General features: G+C 41.4%; 1 protein-coding gene across 1 annotated transcript; it reads left to right on the top strand.

The window, feature by feature from the left end:
* Nucleotides 1-5,965: 5,965 nt before the first annotated feature.
* On the top strand, nucleotides 5,966-14,761 carry LOC135504443 (uncharacterized protein KIAA2013 homolog). The gene is made up of 3 exons (XM_064923052.1): nucleotides 5,966-7,630; nucleotides 9,719-10,605; nucleotides 12,945-14,761. The coding sequence occupies exons 1-3, from the start codon at nucleotides 6,667-6,669 to the stop codon at nucleotides 12,975-12,977; spliced, it is 1,884 nt and encodes a 627-aa protein (XP_064779124.1). The 5' UTR covers nucleotides 5,966-6,666; the 3' UTR covers nucleotides 12,978-14,761.
* Nucleotides 14,762-18,165: the final 3,404 nt, after the last annotated feature.

Genomic DNA, 18,165 nt, shown 5'->3' with positions numbered 1-18,165 from the left:
AATTTGACCACTGTTTTAAATGGACTCAGAGAAACCCTGTGGACACCACTATTTAGTGACATGTGTACTCAGCATACTGGCATCTGGGTCCGTTGAATCCTGCAGGGCATTCACAGAGCTACGACGAGTCCTCTTGACACTGGCCATCGTCAAAGCACTCTCCGGAACTGCAGACAGATGTGGGAGAGAGAAAAGTATTATATAAAAAAACGTTTAAAACTTTTGCCCCAGAAAAGCCTCAATTCGTTAGGGAATGGACTGCCAAAGGTGTGGAAAGCGTTCCACAGGGATGCTGGCCCATGTTGACAACAATGCTTCCCAAAGTTGTGTCAAGTCGGTTGGATGTCCTTTGGGATGTGGACCATCCTTGATACACACGGGAAACTGTTGAGCATGAAAATCCCAGGCTCATGCAGGATTAAGTGAAATAAAATAATGAAAATGGTAATAAAAAACAAAAGAAATTGAAATTACATCATAACTGTAGCAGTGTTGAATAAATACATGTCCATTGGGTTGGAGGCAGAGTAAAGACTGTTGAGGGGGTGGTCTGGAAAACCCAAACACATACCTATAAATAGTAAAACCAGAGAAGCTGATCATTTTGCAGTGGTATTCCAGAGCTGTATATATTTTTTTGCTCTGAGAAAGCTGGACTGCAGTATGTAGACCTTGCCAAGTTGCTCTGTAATGATTATTTAAATTACTTTTCTCTCGTCTCCTGTCTTTGTATTGGATTTTTTTGGGGGGGAGATTTCAAGGTCTTTATACTGTAATTTTGAAGAGCATTTATCAAATGCATGTGTCAACAATGAAAGTGTACAGTTGCTTATTTCAAAAGTATGTATGTCAGAATGCATTCGGCATCATGGCTGCAAGGATGAGGATTCTTGATGGAAACGCAGACTCAGTTTTTTGTGTGCACTGTGAACCAAAGTACTAAAAAAGTACTAAAATGTAGAGTTTTAATCTTGTTAATAAAATAAAACCTGATTCTGGTATGTATCAGTGTGCAATACAGTTGATTAGATTGAACTACACCACAAGTAGAAGAAAGGCTGTAAGGTCTGTGGCACATAGCTCTTCTGTACGTTGTCAGCACTTGATCAAAATGTTACAGGCTTTGGTTTTTCCATTTGTTTTCATTCGATTTGAGTTATTAGGATCCCCATTATCCGACGCCAATGGCGACAGCTCGTCTAACTGGGGTCCAATGTATAACAAAAAAGACATTACAGACAAAATAATTTACAATTGACATACATTTAAAAATACTAACATGTAGTGTGTGTGCACATCTCAGTTACACATACATGTCAGGACATACACACAACAAGTAGGTCACATGGGGGAGAGGTGTTGTGCCATGAGGTGTTGCATTATTTATTTTTTGATATCAGGTTTGATGTTCACTTGCGCTATATTAGATGGAAGGGAGTCCCATGCAGTCATAGCTCTGTATAATACTTTACATTTCCTTGTAAAAACACCCCTAGTGGCATGTGTGTGTGTGTGTGTGTGTGTGTGTGTGTGTGTGTGTGTGTGTGTGTGTGTGTGTGTGTGTGTGTGTGTGTGTGTGTGTGTGTGTGTGTGTGTGTGTGTGTGTGTGTGTGTGTGTGTGTGTGTGTGTGTGTTGACTAGGCAAACAATTTGGAATTGCCAACACGATTTTCTTATGAAAACAAGAAGTGGCACAGTCAGTCTTTCCTCAACTCAACTCTTAGCCAAGAGAGTGGCATGCATTGTATTAATGTTAACTCCCTTATACTTTGCTTGAAAAAATAAAAAACAAATACCCTACTATCTAACACCACGCTCAGTAAAATAAAACATTTAATAAAAAACACCCTACTCCACTATTGAAATCTATTTAGTCCTACCTCAGGCCAGCACTTAACACACCCTGTAACCCTTCTGACATCAAGTCACGCACAGCCATACTTAGCCAAATACTTATTTTCCACCATAATTTGCAAATAAATTCATAAAAAATCCTACAATGTGATTTTCTGGATTTTTTTCTCATTTTGTCTGTCATAGTTGAAGTGTACCTATGATGAAAATTACAGGCCTCTCTCATCTTTTTAAGTGGGAGAAGTTGCACAATTGGTGGCTGTCTAAATACTTTTTTGCCCCACTGTACCTCTCTGCAGTTGCCAACACAACCTTAATTTTCGGCGACTTGTGTTCCTTCCCTGCAGTGCAGTTGATAACCATTACAATGTTGGTTTATCCCTCTGTACTGGCACAGATCTACTACTCATTCTACTCGTCTCAGGATCCCTCCCCCTTGACCCATCTTCCTCTACTTTCTTCACTGTCTCAGCATACCACAACTTCTGCACTACTCTAACCCTGGTAACCTCAACCTGCCTCTCTCACACGGGACATGTCTGACCCCAGCTCCATGGGCACTGCTACAATTAACACATACCACTACTTCCCCAATGTTACACATTCCTTTTTCTCACACCCTTCTACACACTTCTCACACGTAGGAACCTCCCACCTACACACTGCTGCCACATGCCTATAAGCTTGACACCTGTAACAACGTAATGTATTCGGCACAAAAGCTCGTACAGGATAACTTATATATCCTAACATCACTTTGTCGGGCAAAGACAACATCAAAACTCAAAAGAACAGACGTTTCACCACTCACGCCACTCTGTCTGAGTCTCACCAAACGACGAGCATCATTAACACTGGAAATCTTCCCTAGTTGGTCAAATTTCACATTTACCGCTACCCCAGTAATCACTGCTTTGAATTGTGCCATTTTCTTGAGAGCAAAACAATTCACATCTCTTGCCCCCATTCGTTTCATGTGGAGTGCCTGCTCCCTCTGACCAGCAGAAACACAAACAATTATCACAAGACCACTTCTGATTACTCTCACCGATTCCACAGCACCCAACTCTGTTTTCACCCACCCTGAAACCACAAATGGATCAGCCAAAAGGCACGGGTCCACTTTTTCCAAAAACTTCACTCCTACTATCACAGACTCATCTTTATCCTGACCCTCGGTGCAAGCCTCGGGCTCTGAGAAATTCACCACACCTACCACCTCCGAATGTTTGCCCTCACTCACTTCAATTTCTCCTTCTTTCTTCAGTTCACTCTGCTTACACTTTCTAGCATTCTTCTTTAACAAACCATCTCCCTTTCTTCCACCAGTTTTTAACCAACTCAAGCTGACCCTCCCTCTCTCTATCTCTGTCTCTAAGACCTCTTCTGCCTTTCTTTTTCCCTCCATTCCTTCTCCGTATTCCAAGTATACGTCTCCTTATAATAATAATAATAATAATAATAATACTGCACTTCCCGTGACATCTTGTTCTTGCCTTCTCAAGGGACACCATTTTACCAGCTCTCACAATTTCCGTACAATCAGCACGTAGCACTCAACAGTGCATCCCAATTGTAAAGTAGCTGCTTCGTCTTGATGGTCTTCTTTATCAATAGCTACCGCAACGCTTTTCCATTTCAAACAAGCGCGCTCTTCCATCAACCATTTGAGCCAGCCCCGAGCACCACAAAACACAGGGCTTTTATAGGAAATTACAGCCAATCCCCAGCTACCTGTCTGATTAGCTAACTTGCTGCAAGGGCGTCTGATCACACTAGCCCCGCAACCCACTTATCCACCAATCCATCTTGTGACATAACGTTAACATTGCCACAAAGTTCAACGTTCTTAGCAACCAAGACATCATTTTTGAAACATGTACCTGAACCTGTCCCAGGTCATGACCCTAGCTTAAGGTCTAGGGTGAGGGATGGGCCTAGTAACTCCATTTAACTGCTTATGTGAGAATAGCATTACATGCCAGTGTGCTCTTCTCTCTCTCTCTCTCTCACACACACACTGTGTGTGATGTAATGGGGGGACAAAAAGAGGGCTCAATTCAAATAATGAGGCTGAATATATCCCCTGGAACTTACTCAAATACTTTGATTTGCCTAGTCTATGGTTGCGCTCACAAAATGCGTACTCAATGCTAGCCTACACTACCACCTGGTGGACATGGAATGTACCATAGATGGATTCAAAAGTGTTTTCTTTTTTTTATTATGAAACCACGTTAATAATTATCCTCAATCTCTAAATGTTGAGAGTTCAGGCTTTATTTGAAAAGTTTAAGGTTACTTTATCAATAGATAATTTCATCAATTTTGACCAGAGTAGGTGGCCAAGACTCAAATTGTGGCCAAGACTTAAATTACTTTTGTCTTGTCTCTCTTGCCTTTGTACTGGATTTTTTTGTGGGGGGTTTCAAGGTCTTTATACTGTAAATATGAATAGCATTTATCAAATGGATGTGTCAACAATGAAAGTGTACAGTTGCTTATGTTTTTCACATTGGATGTAACGGAGTTAAAAGATTTATAAATGTAATGCATATGAAATGGAAAAGTAAAAAAAGAACAACAATCATGTTAACCAAAGTAATTTGTTTGCAATGGCACTTATTTTTTGATATATATAGACAGAATGATTCCATTAATAGGCCTACACTCTTTCACTGAACCAAATATACAACCCCGGGGGTTCTTCTTAACTGAAACAACATTTGTTCCATAAAGAACCCCGTAAGATGCTATTTATTAATTATTGCTACTAATTAAAAAAATATATACAATTTATAGCTAAGAATACAATATAACAAACATACACTACATGTACAAAGGTATGTGGACACCTGCTCGTTGGACATCTCATTCCAAAATCATTGGTATTAGTTGGGGCCCCCTTTGCTGTTATATTCGGTTGGGCACTGCTGGTCGGGCACTGCTGTTGAGCAATTAGGCCTGGCTCGCAATCAGTGTTCCAATTCATCCCAAGGTGTTCGATGTGGTTGAGGTTCAGGGCTCAGTGTAGGCCAGTCAAGTTCTTCCACACCAATCTCGACAAACCATTTCTGTATGGGCTTTGTGCACAGGGACATTGTCATGCTGAATCAGAAAAGGGCCTTCCCCAAACTGTTGTCACAAAGTCGGAAGGACAGAATCATCTAGAATGCTGTAGTGTTAAGATTTCCCTTCACTGGAACTAAGGGGCCTAGCCCAAACTATGAAAAACAGCCCCAGACCATTATTCCTCCTCCGCCAAACTTTACGCTTGGTATTGTGCATGGTGACCTTAGGCTTGTGTGTGTGGCTGCTCGGCCATGGGAACCCATTTCATGAAGCTCCAGACGAACAGTTATTGTGCTGACATTGCTTCCAAAGGCAGTTTGGAACTCAGTAGTGAGTGTTGCAACTGAGGACAGACGATTTTTTACATGCTATGCGTTTCATCACTCAGTGGTCTCCTTCTGTGAGCTTGTGTGGCCTGCCACTTTGTGGTTGAGCAGTTGTTGCTCCTAGATGTTTCAGCTCTTGCAGGGCAGATATTTGACGAACTGACTTGTTGGAAAGGTGGCATCCTATGACGGTGCCACATTGAAAGTCACTGAGCTCTCCAGTATGGGTAGTTTTACTGCCAATGTTTGTCTATGGAGATTGTATGGCTGTGTGCTCAATTGTATACACCTGTCAGCAACGGATGTGGCTGAAATAGCAGAATCTACTCATATGAAGTGGTGTGCACCACAGGAGGCTGTTGAGGGGAAGACAGCTCATAATAATGGCCATAACGGAGGGACAGGATAGGGACTCTTTACTGAGCTCACAAACATCATGTTTAAGTTCAGAGTTCTCCTGCTTCAGGCTGCTCAGATATCCTCTTATTCAGTTCAGAATTCTTAACTCCAATCTTCCTCTTTTCACAGACGCTTTCCATCTCCTCAGTCTGTCTCAAAACGTTGTATCATCAAAGACTACATATCAGGACCCGCTTCATCAGTAGTAGCATATATTCGATGGATAAACGAGGATAAAATAGCTATTATTGTTGGAACTTTAAAGGCAATAAAAAAAAACATTTCAGTGTCGTAAAAATGATCATGCGACTGAACCAATTCCGACACTTCCGGTTTCTGTCAACATCATTTACGCTAATTTCAGTAAATCCAAAAGTGTCAACGATAGATTGGTGAGTTGCTTGAACAAAGTACTCCACTTCAACAAGGAATGAAATCTCACAACTGCTAGACACAAGCAACAAATGAGCAACAATTGCACTCAATGGACGTATTGCCACGATGTGAGAAACAAATGCAAAGTGTCGCCTAATTTGCATCGCAACAATGCTAGTTTGCAACCACCATAGCTAGCTAACGTTAAATAGTAACAGTTAGGTTGTTACAGTCAGTAGCTTGTTATTGTAAGCGTTGTTAGATTTGACAGTAAGCAAGGTTTGACATGGAATGTATGTTGCTCTTGGTTGGATAGCAACATAGCTAGTCATACAATATTTGAGTACCAGTTTACTAGTTAGCTAACTAGCTAGTAAAGAGCTAGCTACCAGTTTAGCTAATTTCACCAGTGCGTTGATAGCGAAAGGTTAGTCAACAGGAAATACAACACTTCACACATTTAGAGAAATACTTTAAGTGGTAATCTAGCTAGTCTGTTAACGTTGGTTTTGGGCAGATTAGAATGGAGAACCAACTTTGACCGTCCATTTTGTTTGTTGTCATTATCTAACGTAAGCTAGTTAGCTCATTAACACGAGTTGCAAACTTGAGTTAAAGTGACTCTTAACCTAAATTCAAAATGTGGCTCCAGCAAAGACTAAAGGGCCTACCAGGTGTGCTGTCAAGCAGCTGGGCAAGAAGAATGCTCATTGGACTGCTGGTTTTCCTCATCTTCTACTGGTACCTTAGCTCAGAGGGCGCTTTGAGGTTGTTTAGTGGCTCAGGCCAATCAGGGGGGCCTGCCGGGCAATGCCTCCAGACTGAGATCCACAGGTGGAAGTCACTGGTGGACCGGGGGGAGGGAATCTACAGCACTCCCCAGGAGAAAGCGGTCACACCTTTTGTCTCAGGTAACGGCCATTTCCTGGTGGACATTGACTCCAACAGACTGTGGGTGGCCTCGTCCTCCCAGCCCGGCTCCGCCCCTGTCCACCAGACTGAGTATTCGCCCATAGTGGGTGTCCACCTCCCTGGGAAGCGGGCCGAGGCGAGTGCAACCATGCTCTGGTTCCGCAAAGGGGCTGTCCTGTCCGTCCACTGTGTCCTCCCGGGGGACAGCTCCGGGTCAGCCCGTGACTGCCTCACCGTCCGAGAGGAGTTCATTGCCCACCGCAGCCGGCCCAACGTCTACCTCCAGAGGATCCACGTCAACAACCCCTCGGAGCGGGCCGCCACCCTGGAGGTTTCCACTGAACCGTCCTTGTTCGGGAGCAAGTTCTCAGCCAGCGTGGAGAAGGTGGAGGACAAAGAGGTGGTGCTGTCGTCGGGCCGCGTGGTTCTGCCGGAGAAGAACCAAATATTGCTGGTGGTGGTGGCCACCAAGAAGCTGGGCAGCCGCATCCAAGTGGCGGCCAAGTCGGAGTACGCAGAAAGTGTGCTGTCGGTGGTGTGGACATCGGAGCCCATTGAGTCAACCAAGTTGCAGGAGACCTTCACTAGGCTTAGAGAGGGGGCCAAGAAAGAGCTGGGCGAGCTGCTGAGGGCTAACATAGAAGATCTGGTCCAGGACCACCAACAGGCCTGGATGGACCTCTTCATCTCTGGTAAGTAAAGGTCAACGCTGAGATGCCATGTCTTTTCTCTTTACAGTGCAAATACTGTGGTATTTAGTATGTGAGTTTTCTCGTAGACTGTACAGGACAAAACAATTAATGGATGGGTAGTACCTTTTGATTTCAATCACTTTTTGACTGCACACCTTTTTGATTTGAATACAAATTTTGTTAAGCAGGCTTTTATATAAAAATTGACTTTTTAATTCTCTAACGTCAATTATCAAAAAATGCGTTAATGTAATTTTCAATTATGTTGTTTTGTAGACCCTATTTACACCATCTAAGGTGTTTGTGTTGTGCCCACCATCGGTTGAGACTAAGCTTAGCCGGCTGCGTCTCGTAATATACAGCAGCATCGTACAGTGAAATATCAGAAGCCATTCACTTTCATTGGAAGGAAAGCGAGAGAAGCGGACTGGGCGGGGGGAACCGTTGAGCAATGTGAGCATGGGCGAGGGAGCTGAGTCGGGTGGGACTAAAGTTGGCAATAGATTAACTTTATGCAAATTCTCCATGATATTGTGGCGCAAGTGACCAGTCGAAGCTCACCATGGCTTCCAGACCCTACTGGATTGGCTGACAATGGCTATTGATACCTAGCACTACCAAGCTTGTTCGCTAGCACCCACATGAGGGTGAAGCTAACGTGGCTAAGCGAGTATCGCTTGTATAGTTCAAACTAGGGTTGCAAAGGGTCTGAAACTTTCTGGTAAATTTCCAGCATCCCGGAGTCACCTCTTCACTGTTGACATTGACTGGTATTTTGCAGGTACTATTTAAGCAGCCAGTTGAAGACTTGTGAGGTGTCTGTTTCTCAAACGAGACAATCTAATGTACTTGTCCTCTTGCTCAGTTGTGCACTGGGGCCTCCCACTTTTTCTGGTTAAAGCCAGTTTGCGTTCTGTGAAAGGAGTAGTACATAGCGTTGTACGAGATCTTCATTTTCTTGGCAATTTCTCACATGGAATAGCCTTCATTTCTCAGAACAAGAATAGACTGATGAATTTCAGAGAAAAGTTATTTGTTTCTGGCCATTTTGAGCCTGTAATCAATCGAACCCACAAATGCTGATGCTCCAGATACTCAACTAGTCTAAAAAATGCCAGTTTTATTGCTTCTTTAATCAGGACAACTGTTTTCAGCTGGGTTTTCTAATGCTCAATTAGCCTTTTAAAATGATCAACTTGGATTAGCTAACACAACTAGCCATTGGAACACAGGAGTGATGGTTGCTGATAATGGGCCTCTGTACGCCTATGTCGATATTTCAATAAAAATCTGCCTTTTCCAGCTACAATAGTGATTTCCAACATTTTTATTTATTTTAATTAACCTATTTAACTAGGCAAGTTAGTTAATAACAAATCCTTATTTACAATGATGGCTTACCGGGATAACTGCCTTGTTCAAGGGCAGAATGACAGATTATTACCTTGACAGCTTGGGGATTCGATCCAGCAACCTTTCGGTTACTGGCCCAACACTCTAACCACTAGGCTACCTGTTAAACTGTATTTCTGATCAATTTGATGTTATTTTAATGGACAAAAAAACAAGGCCATTTCAAAGTGACCCCAAACGTTTGAATGACAGTGTACATTTTTATAAAATGTTTTTAGATCATTTACGTTAATGTTATTTCAACTTATTATTTAACTTTTTTTCCAAGAAATGATAAATTACTTTGGCAACCCTGTTTTGGAAGCTCAACCTTTTATATTTTCCAGTAATGAAGACATGGATGCTTTATGGTAGGGTGGGGTATGCAAAATGGGTCAACTTTGAGCACCTCTATCCTAAATGTTGTGGCATTCAGGTCCAAACAATTACTCTGACCACTTCTAACATGGGAAACTATGTATAGAATTTTTTGTTCAAATCAAAAGGTGTGCGGTCAAAAAGAGATTGAAATCAAATGTAATGACCCAGATGATATTAACACATCCCAGTATTTACAAAAATACAAGCATTCTATCTGATCATGATGAATGACTAACTAATGAATTATGTAGTTCTAGATCAAGTGACTATGTAGCCATTTTCTGTTTCCAAATCTACTGTGTGTGTCTCCTGCAGGGGTGGAGATGCGTAAGATCACTGACGCGCATACGCCGTCCAGCGCCACGGTCAACACCACACTCTACTACGTCCTCTCGGCCTCGCCGGCACCCCTGCTAGACCGCCGCCTGGGCCCTGAAGAACGCGCCCGTCTGGAATCCAGCCTCAACTACGCCGACCACTGCTTTAGTGGGCATGCCACCATGCATGCCGATAACCTGTGGCCGGAGCGGGTCAGCAGTGTGGCCCAAGTCCTGCAGCTGGTCACCCTGTGGACCCTCACCCTGCAGAAGAGGGGTTGCAAGGTGCTTGTGGCGGCAGGTGCCCATGGCGTCATGCAGGGTGCCGTACTCAGCTTCGGAGGCCTCTCCTTCAACGAAAACCACCTGCAGTTCCAGGCGGACCCGGATGTGCTGCACAACAGCTATGCGCTGCGAGGCATCCACTACAACCAGGACCTGATCAACCTGGCTGTGCTTCTGGACGCCGAGGGTAAGCCCTTCCTGCACGTGTCGGTCAAACCCTTCCTGCATGTGTCGGTCAAGCCCCAGGAGAAACCCGTAGCGCTGTACGCCTGCGAGGCGGGCTGCCTCAACGAGCCGGTGGAGCTGACGTCGTCAATGGTAGAGTCCAAGGGCCACGTGTTCCCGGTGATGGTGACGCAGCCCATCACACCACTGCTCTACATATCCACGGACCTGCGCCACCTGCAGGACCTGCGGCACACACTGCACCTCAAAGCCATCCTGGCACACGAGGAGCACATGGCCAAGCAGGACCCGGGCCTGCCCTTCCTCTTTTGGTTCGGTGTGGCTTCTCTCATCACCCTCTTCCACCTCTTCCTCTTCAAACTCATCTACAATGAGTACTGCGGCCCCAGCGCCAAGCCCCTCTTCAGGAGCAAGGTATAATAACACAAACACAACAAACTGCTTTGAACTGATGAACAAAAAAACTGTCCAAATTGTGCTCTTCTCGCTTAGTTTTTTGTGTGTGGTGGAGAATTCCCTTTCACTTTCATTCCTCTTCGGGTGTCTTTCTCTGTCTCAGCAGGGACATAGTTTGGATGTGTGCTTGGGATGTTTTTTGGAGTGGATTTGCATAATTGCTGTGCTCAGCCTTGCCCTTTTTTTCTGCTGTCTTTCGTACAAACAATAATTTATTTGGGGATTTCTCATTGTGTGTGAAATAAATCAGTTTGTGAAGACATTTGACGAGAAATGCTCTAATCGGAAAGTAAGGCACAATTTATTTTGCAATACATAGCCTATTAGGAATACATTCTAACATTCAAATGTTATTTGAAAACTTCTGTCATTGAACCCACCAGTGTTAGTCCTCATTTAAAGTCGTGGACCATCCATCCCAGTTCTGTTTCTCAACATTTCACTACATGCAGTAATGCAAGTTGTTTTAATCCATCAATTTCCAAACCCTTACATATATTTCCAAATGTAGCCTATAGCATTTCCCGTCTGTGTGAAAGCAAACAAATATTTTTTTTCCCCAACCATAAGCCTCTAGTGTAGCTAATGTATGTTGTTTAAGATGAGTTCACCCTCTTTTTAATCCCTATACTGGTGCCTTGAAGTCTCTGCTCAATCAACAATGGTGTAAATGTGGGTTTCCAATCTTTTCAGTTCTGTTCGCTTTTATTGTAGCCTAGTTACTACCACCTCAATTTGATACACGGCATACTAATTTCGAGAGGTTTAAAGTACACTGAACAAAAATATGAACATGTTTCATGAGCTAAAATGTAAGGTCCCAGAAATGTTCAATACTCACAAAAAGCTAATTTCTCTCAATGTTGTGCACAAATTTGTTTACGGCCCTGTTAGTGAGCATTTATTCTTTGCCAAGATAATCTATCCACCTGACAGGTGTGGCATATCAAGAAGCTGATTAAACAGCATGATCATTACATAGGTGCACCTTGTGCTGGGGACAATAAAATGTGCAGTTTTGTCACACAACACAATGCCACAGACCTCGCGTTTTGAGGGAGCATGCAACTGGCATGCGGACTGCAGGAATGTCCAACAGAGCTGTTGCCAGAGAATTGAATGTTAATTTCTCTACCATAAGCCACCTCCAACGTCATTTTAGAGAATTTGTCAGTACGTCCAACCGGTCTCACACTGCAGACCACATGTAACCACGCCAGCCCAAGACCTCCACGTCCGGTTTCTTCACCTGTGGGATCGTCTGAGGGGGTGCTGAGTAGTATTTCTGCATGGAATAAAGCCATTTTGTGGGGAAAAACTCATTCTGATTGGCTAGGCCTGGCTCCCCAGTGGTTGGGCAGGGCTCCTGAGTGGGTGGGCACTATGCTGTCCCAGGCCCACACATGGCTGTGCACTTGCCCAGTCATGTGAAATCCAAAGTTTTGGGCCTAATTTATATCAATTGACTGATTTCCTTATATGAACTGTAACTCAGGAAAATCTTTCAAATTGTTGTATTTTGCATTTATATTTTTGTTCAGTATAGGCTAGGCTAAGGAACTGTCTGTGCTATGTCTCAAAATTAGAAAGAGAGACACCAAAACTGGAACACAAACGGGTCCAACGTGGTGGTACGAACTAGTCCGGGAATTATCCGAAAGCTTCTTGATGCCTGTCTCCAATCATGTACAAATACACATCTATCTACAGCATTGGTTGCAAAATTAGATGTCTCTGTTTTATAATAATGGGCATTACAAAGGAGGAACATTTCTACTGTAAGTGGTTGCCTTTGATTAGTTTTGACTGAGTGCTGCCAGTAAATCCCTTTCACCATGTTACATTGTTTTGATTGGGCTGTTTTTTTGGATGGTGGTTTCTATTGATTCACTCTGACTAAATTAAGAAATTAAATTGACAGAAGGACTTGGTTCTCGCTGATATTCAGAGAGCTTGCTGTTTCTCATACGTATGTGTGGATAGGTATTTGGCCTATCCCCAACCGATTCCTAGCCGCTAGCTCCTATGCTCTTGTGGTCTTGACGACGGCCAATGCAATGTTGCAGTAGCTTAACATTGTTTTCTAATGTGCCCGGTGGAATTGCTGCCATATTTCTTACACCTTTCCAATCCTCTCAGATCTCCACATTTGCTCAGGGGGTAGAAGCCCTGGTTTAAATGAGCTCTATTGTCGATTTGGGATTGGGGCGTCAGCCAGTAGGAGCTTGCTTCAGTAAACAGCCTTGCATTTCCTGTTTCCTCTTCCTGTTTGTAACCCTCCCCTTTAACCTCACCAGGTGACGAAGCCAAGTGAGGAAATGGAAGCTTAGGAAGCAGCCATGACATCACAGGTGCAGAGTAGCAGCCAGCGATGGCAGCATGAGACAAATTACATTTCCATAAAGTGTGTTACTGTTCATGTCATTGTTTGTCAATGATTTGTATTGAGATGGTCAACAATGTTTATTTGACTTTTGACATGTTGGAGCTGAATTGAGAGAAACATGTTGAAGCTGAATTCAGAGAATGAAGCTCACCTCACCTGATGACCTCTTTCATTGGCAAGGCTAACGAAAGTCTGTCACTGTTTACAATGCTTCCATTTATTTTGGCTCGATGACCCCCTCGGTTTGAACGAATAGGGATTCTATTTATATGGTTCTAGACATCGCTTTGTTTTGTTTCTACCATATGGAATTCTGAAAAATGTCAGTTATCCCTTCACCTTTTTTCAAGATGGTGGGAACCTAACCCAAGCTACACATATATATATTTTACCCTGCGATCATAACCAAGTCGGAAGGTGGTATTTACCGCATACGACTGGGGAAAATCCACTTGAATGTCCCTCCAACTGGTAATTACTAGAGGAAAACTTGTTTATCATCCCTGAGCTCCTACTTCTCCCACATGCTGACCTCTGACGTGACCTACTAAGGAAATGACCTCGATAACAGAATTTTCGGCAATTTAATCCAACAAAACATTATTTATAAAAAGCGATCTATTAATATTGTTTTTGAACACCATAATTTGATAAACTAAAAGTACAGCTATTAACACTGGGGTTGACTCGGCTTGTTGGCCATTAGCCAATCTGCGTTTGTCAACGAGTTCAATGCATGTGAACACATCCAACTGGTATTTACGACTTCACAAGTGGTTATTATTGCAGCTTTACGAAATCATCTCCATTAAAAATGGATTGAGATGTAAACATTGACATTTAAATGAGCCATGGTTCTTTTAGTTGGTTTACTTAAATGGGTTTTGTAGCCTGTATGTTTCCAGTTTCCACTGCCACTTCACACTGCTCACTCTGACACATTAAAACTTAAATAGAATTACATTTGGACATGTAGTAGATTTGTCTACTTCATATAGGCTACTCTTAACATTTAAATGTGTGGTTGCAGCACATTATGTTAATTGATCCACCATGATTTAGTGAAATAATGCACATTAACTTAATGTTGTTTAAATACTCCACAATTACTAGATAAGCTGAGTTTCTACAACTCTGATTTATTGTGAAGTGACTTAATCGTTTTCTTCAGTTTTTGTTTGTTTTTTTGCATTTATTGTTCATCTTTGTTTATATAGCATTTTTAAGGGCTTTTTTCGCATCAGTTATTTTGTTTGTAACTAACTACTGAGTGTGCCTTAACAAGTTTAATTTATTCTGATTACACCTAGAATTTGGTTGGATTGTATTTGAATATTGTATGATAATGTGATTTGGGGGAAAATATGTTGTAAGTTGATTTCAATTTGGATAAAGAATAAATGTATACAAAGAATTTGAATTAAGATGTAAATATGTTAAACAATTTCTGACAGTATACATTAACTTGTTTGTGAATTGAAAGTGAAATCTGTATTTCTAATCAAAGTTATTAGGCTCTATGCACGTGAAGGTGTTTTAATTATGGTTTTAATTAAATTGGTTTAATTACCAAAGGATGGTATATAGCTCTTAAACTACATGTTGTTTTCCACAAAATTGAATGTCCTTTGTGTTCTCTCACCCCACCAAAAATAAAATATCAAAGATGGTCAAACCCCACAAGGCTTAATTAGTAATGCAACATGGGGTTTAAATGCATGACAATAAGTATTTCTCTGATTTTCCTTTTATTATGGAGCAGACACTGAATTAGGCAAATCAATAACTGCATTCTAGTTATAATTTCCTTTGGTCCCTTGTTCCATTATTCGGCATAGTGTAATTTCCCCTTATTTCCCTTTTTATTTAAGTATTCAATAATTGATAAGCAAATATTCAAGGGTGGATGCAGCTGTCATTGAGACCCATATACAGCAAAAGCAATTACACACTTCATTGAAGATGCAATATGCAGAAGTTGCTTCTCCATTTCCTGGTTGCTAAAATTCTACTGGTTTTCCTAATTTCAGTTTATGTGACAAAATAATCAAGTATAGTGTAGGGAATCATTGTACCATTGACACCGCTATTTTCCATAACCCAAAAAGTTTTTTCAGCTGTTTGAAGCTGGAGTACAAAACCGAAAGTAGAAGATGCAACAACTAAACTTACGCACAGGAAGGATAGAAATATTGCACATAGAACATGTCTACTTCTTACAGTTGCTTTCATTGCGAAAGACAGATGTATAACTCACATTTCTATGTGAATTTGGTTGAGTTTCCCAAAAAGTTTACTTACAGATTTACTTCCCCACTTCATGGAAACACAAATGTTCAACTAATTTAGGAGATTTTCCGATAAAGGAAAACACAAATCATTAAATAAGCAAGAAACTCAATAGGAGTCCATAGATTTGCGTGCTGGTAAGATTATGCCCAGCAGAAGCCAACTTGTTACCTCAAAATGTATGTTGGAACGAAATCTATTGAATGTAATAACATGGGATATTTTAACTATCTTAATATGATGATGAGCCCGTTTTGTAGAATGTCGTCAAAAATGTCAATATGAACATGTATTTCAAAGAGAAGCAAGATAAATTGAGTTAGAATTTAATGTATTACTTTTTTCTGTTGAAAAGCCTTGGGTGAAATGAGGTGAGAGACTTTATTGGCATGTATTCCTCCCTTTGCAGAAATTAAACCACACAATTATCCAACACACGTCACTAGTTGCATCCTATTTATACGCCTCTGATATTAGGAACAAGCAATAGTGCGGGGCCAAATGAGACATGTTTGTAATAATTGTTCACATAATGTCTGCCTTCTATTCTCTTTAAATTGCATCATAAAAATGTAGGACTACATCATAACTTTGATATCCGCATTTTACTTTTGGGTCGACGAGTCCAAGTCATCTTTGGAGTAACGTTACATGAAAAAGGAATGCCTCGCATCCCTGACTCTGTCCTCGGCTTCTCTGAAAATAATATTTACCAAAATTCAGAACAGCAGACATAAAAGGAGAGTCGCACCAACGACGCAAGAGGAAGCCGACAGCGAATGTGAATATTTGCAGGCAATTGTGAGTATTGTTTTGTTAATAGCCTACAAACCTACAAACCTACAAAACCTTGGTTTACTTGTAAGCCTAGCTAAAATGCTTATTTTTTGTGTAAAAACCATGATACATAACAACATTATATCCAATAAACAAATGCATTTCGTTTAACTTTTTTCCCACACTAAGTTTAAGCAGAACAATAAAACAAACGCATACCAATGTATTCACACAGCGTTTATCCTCAAACAACAGATACGCCTATCTAGTTCACTTCCCTTGTTAGTCAGTCATGTTTGGTGTTGTCCATGGCGAGCATGTCCTCATGTTAAGGGTACTTTTATATACTTGCTTATTTTCATGTGGTTTTCTTGTGTTTGTAAAGTGACTTTGGGTGTTATGAAAAGTGTTTTTTTAAAGTATTATTAAACATAAACATGTACATCCCACTTGTATCTAAGGTTGTAAAATTATAATTGCATTATTTAATAATCATGTTTCATATTTACAATAAGTCTATTGCATTTTTTTTATTATGTAATCATAGATCCTTATCTAGGTATATATATATATATTTTTGCAGGTGTTCCCTCTCCGTGTCTTGGCAGTAACTGCACTGTTCCTCGCATATTAACTGCTTGTCTGCTCTAGTTTCTGGCTCTGCTTGGCTCAGTCTCCGTTGACCTCAGCTCTAACTTGGACCTGCTGCGCGCTACAAAGGCGGCCTTCGACGAGCTGACTTCACGTTGGACCACGGCTATTCTCCAACTCATAGGTGAACTCCAAAACACAAGAAGTCTATGCACATGGTACAGGAGTAAGGAGACAAGCCAAGACCACTGACCGACATTTTACCTGTGATTATGAGGTGAGGACAACAACAATTATGAGTTGAGGACAACAACAACAAGCCTGTGTTCTCCAAAAAGAAAGGAGGACCAAGGAACTCTTCATATAATTAATTAAAATGCCTTTATTTGTATGGCATGTTCAATAGAAACAAGGTTTTAAAAATCTGATGCGTTTTGGCTGCATGGCATTTGCCAGGGAGTACAAAGAAATAATACAATGTCCTCTTTTGAACAGCTTTTCCAATTAGCCCTATTTAGAAGAGGGAGTGGTTACACAATTGATAGGACACACCTAGTAAGCAATACTAAACACATTAAAAAGTGAAATACTGTAGCTATGTTATCATAAAAATACAACTCCAAGCTAGAAGTATCAGAACACTTAGAAAGGTAGTTCTAACCTTAAATATGACTGGGAGAATTGAATAAGAAAGCAATATATTCCATAGTACACTAGAACACAGCAAAACACGAACAAAAACAGTCGAAACATAGCTGAGGGCAATTGAGCAAAATGTCCACTAGATGACAGCAAATGGACCTATCACGAACCTACAGGAAGGGTGAGAAATCCATATCTGTTTTCAACCAGGGTATTTAGTGGCCTGGATTTCTCACCCTTCCTGAAGGTTCGTGATAGGTCATTTTGCTGTCATCAGCTCCCCATAATGTGTATAGTATTGCTTACTCTGTGTCAATTTTGTAACCACGCCCTCTTCTAATTAGGGCTAATTGGAAAGGTTGTTCATAAGAGGACATTGTATTATTTCTTTGTACTTCCTGACTAAGGCAATGCACCCGAAATATGACGGATTTTTAAAACGTTGTTTCTATTGAACATGCCCTACAAATAAAGGCATTTTAATTAATTATATGAAGTGTCTTGTTCCTCCTTTCTTTTTGATGACCAATTTACCCTTTTTACCAAAGAGCACCTTCTGTCTACCAAAATGTACTAATGTGTACCTTAGTAGCACTTCCCTTCCTCCTCTTTCTACTAGTTAAGCCTATGTTCTCCTTGACGATTGTCAGACTCCAGGACATTAGTCAGGTCAAGAAGTTTTCAGACTGGAAAGATGTCCTCTCACTGAGACTGATGGTCACATCCCTGGAACTCAATCACCAGTTCAGTGAACTCTCTTCCATTGGAACCCAAGCTGACTTTCACGAGAAGTGGATCCACGCACTGAGCCGCTTAGCCTTTGCCCAGCTCTC

This window comes from Oncorhynchus masou, chromosome 18, assembly GCF_036934945.1.
Source record: "Oncorhynchus masou masou isolate Uvic2021 chromosome 18, UVic_Omas_1.1, whole genome shotgun sequence".
NCBI classification, from domain to species: Eukaryota; Metazoa; Chordata; class Actinopteri; order Salmoniformes; family Salmonidae; genus Oncorhynchus; species Oncorhynchus masou.
This window is presented reverse-complemented; position numbering and strand designations above follow the sequence as displayed.

What these genes read in the sequence shown, in the direction of transcription:
- LOC135504443 (XM_064923052.1), top strand. Translation starts at nt 6,667, where the DNA reads ATGTGGCTCCAGCAAAGACTAAAGGGCCTACCAGGTGTGCTGTCAAGC. An exon ending in GATGGACCTCTTCATCTCTG is followed by an intron (nt 7,631 to 9,718) that starts GTAAGTAAAGGT and finishes TGTCTCCTGCAG; the next exon opens with GGGTGGAGATGCGTAAGATC. An exon ending in AGCCCCTCTTCAGGAGCAAG is followed by an intron (nt 10,606 to 12,944) that starts GTATAATAACAC and finishes TAACCTCACCAG; the next exon opens with GTGACGAAGCCAAGTGAGGA.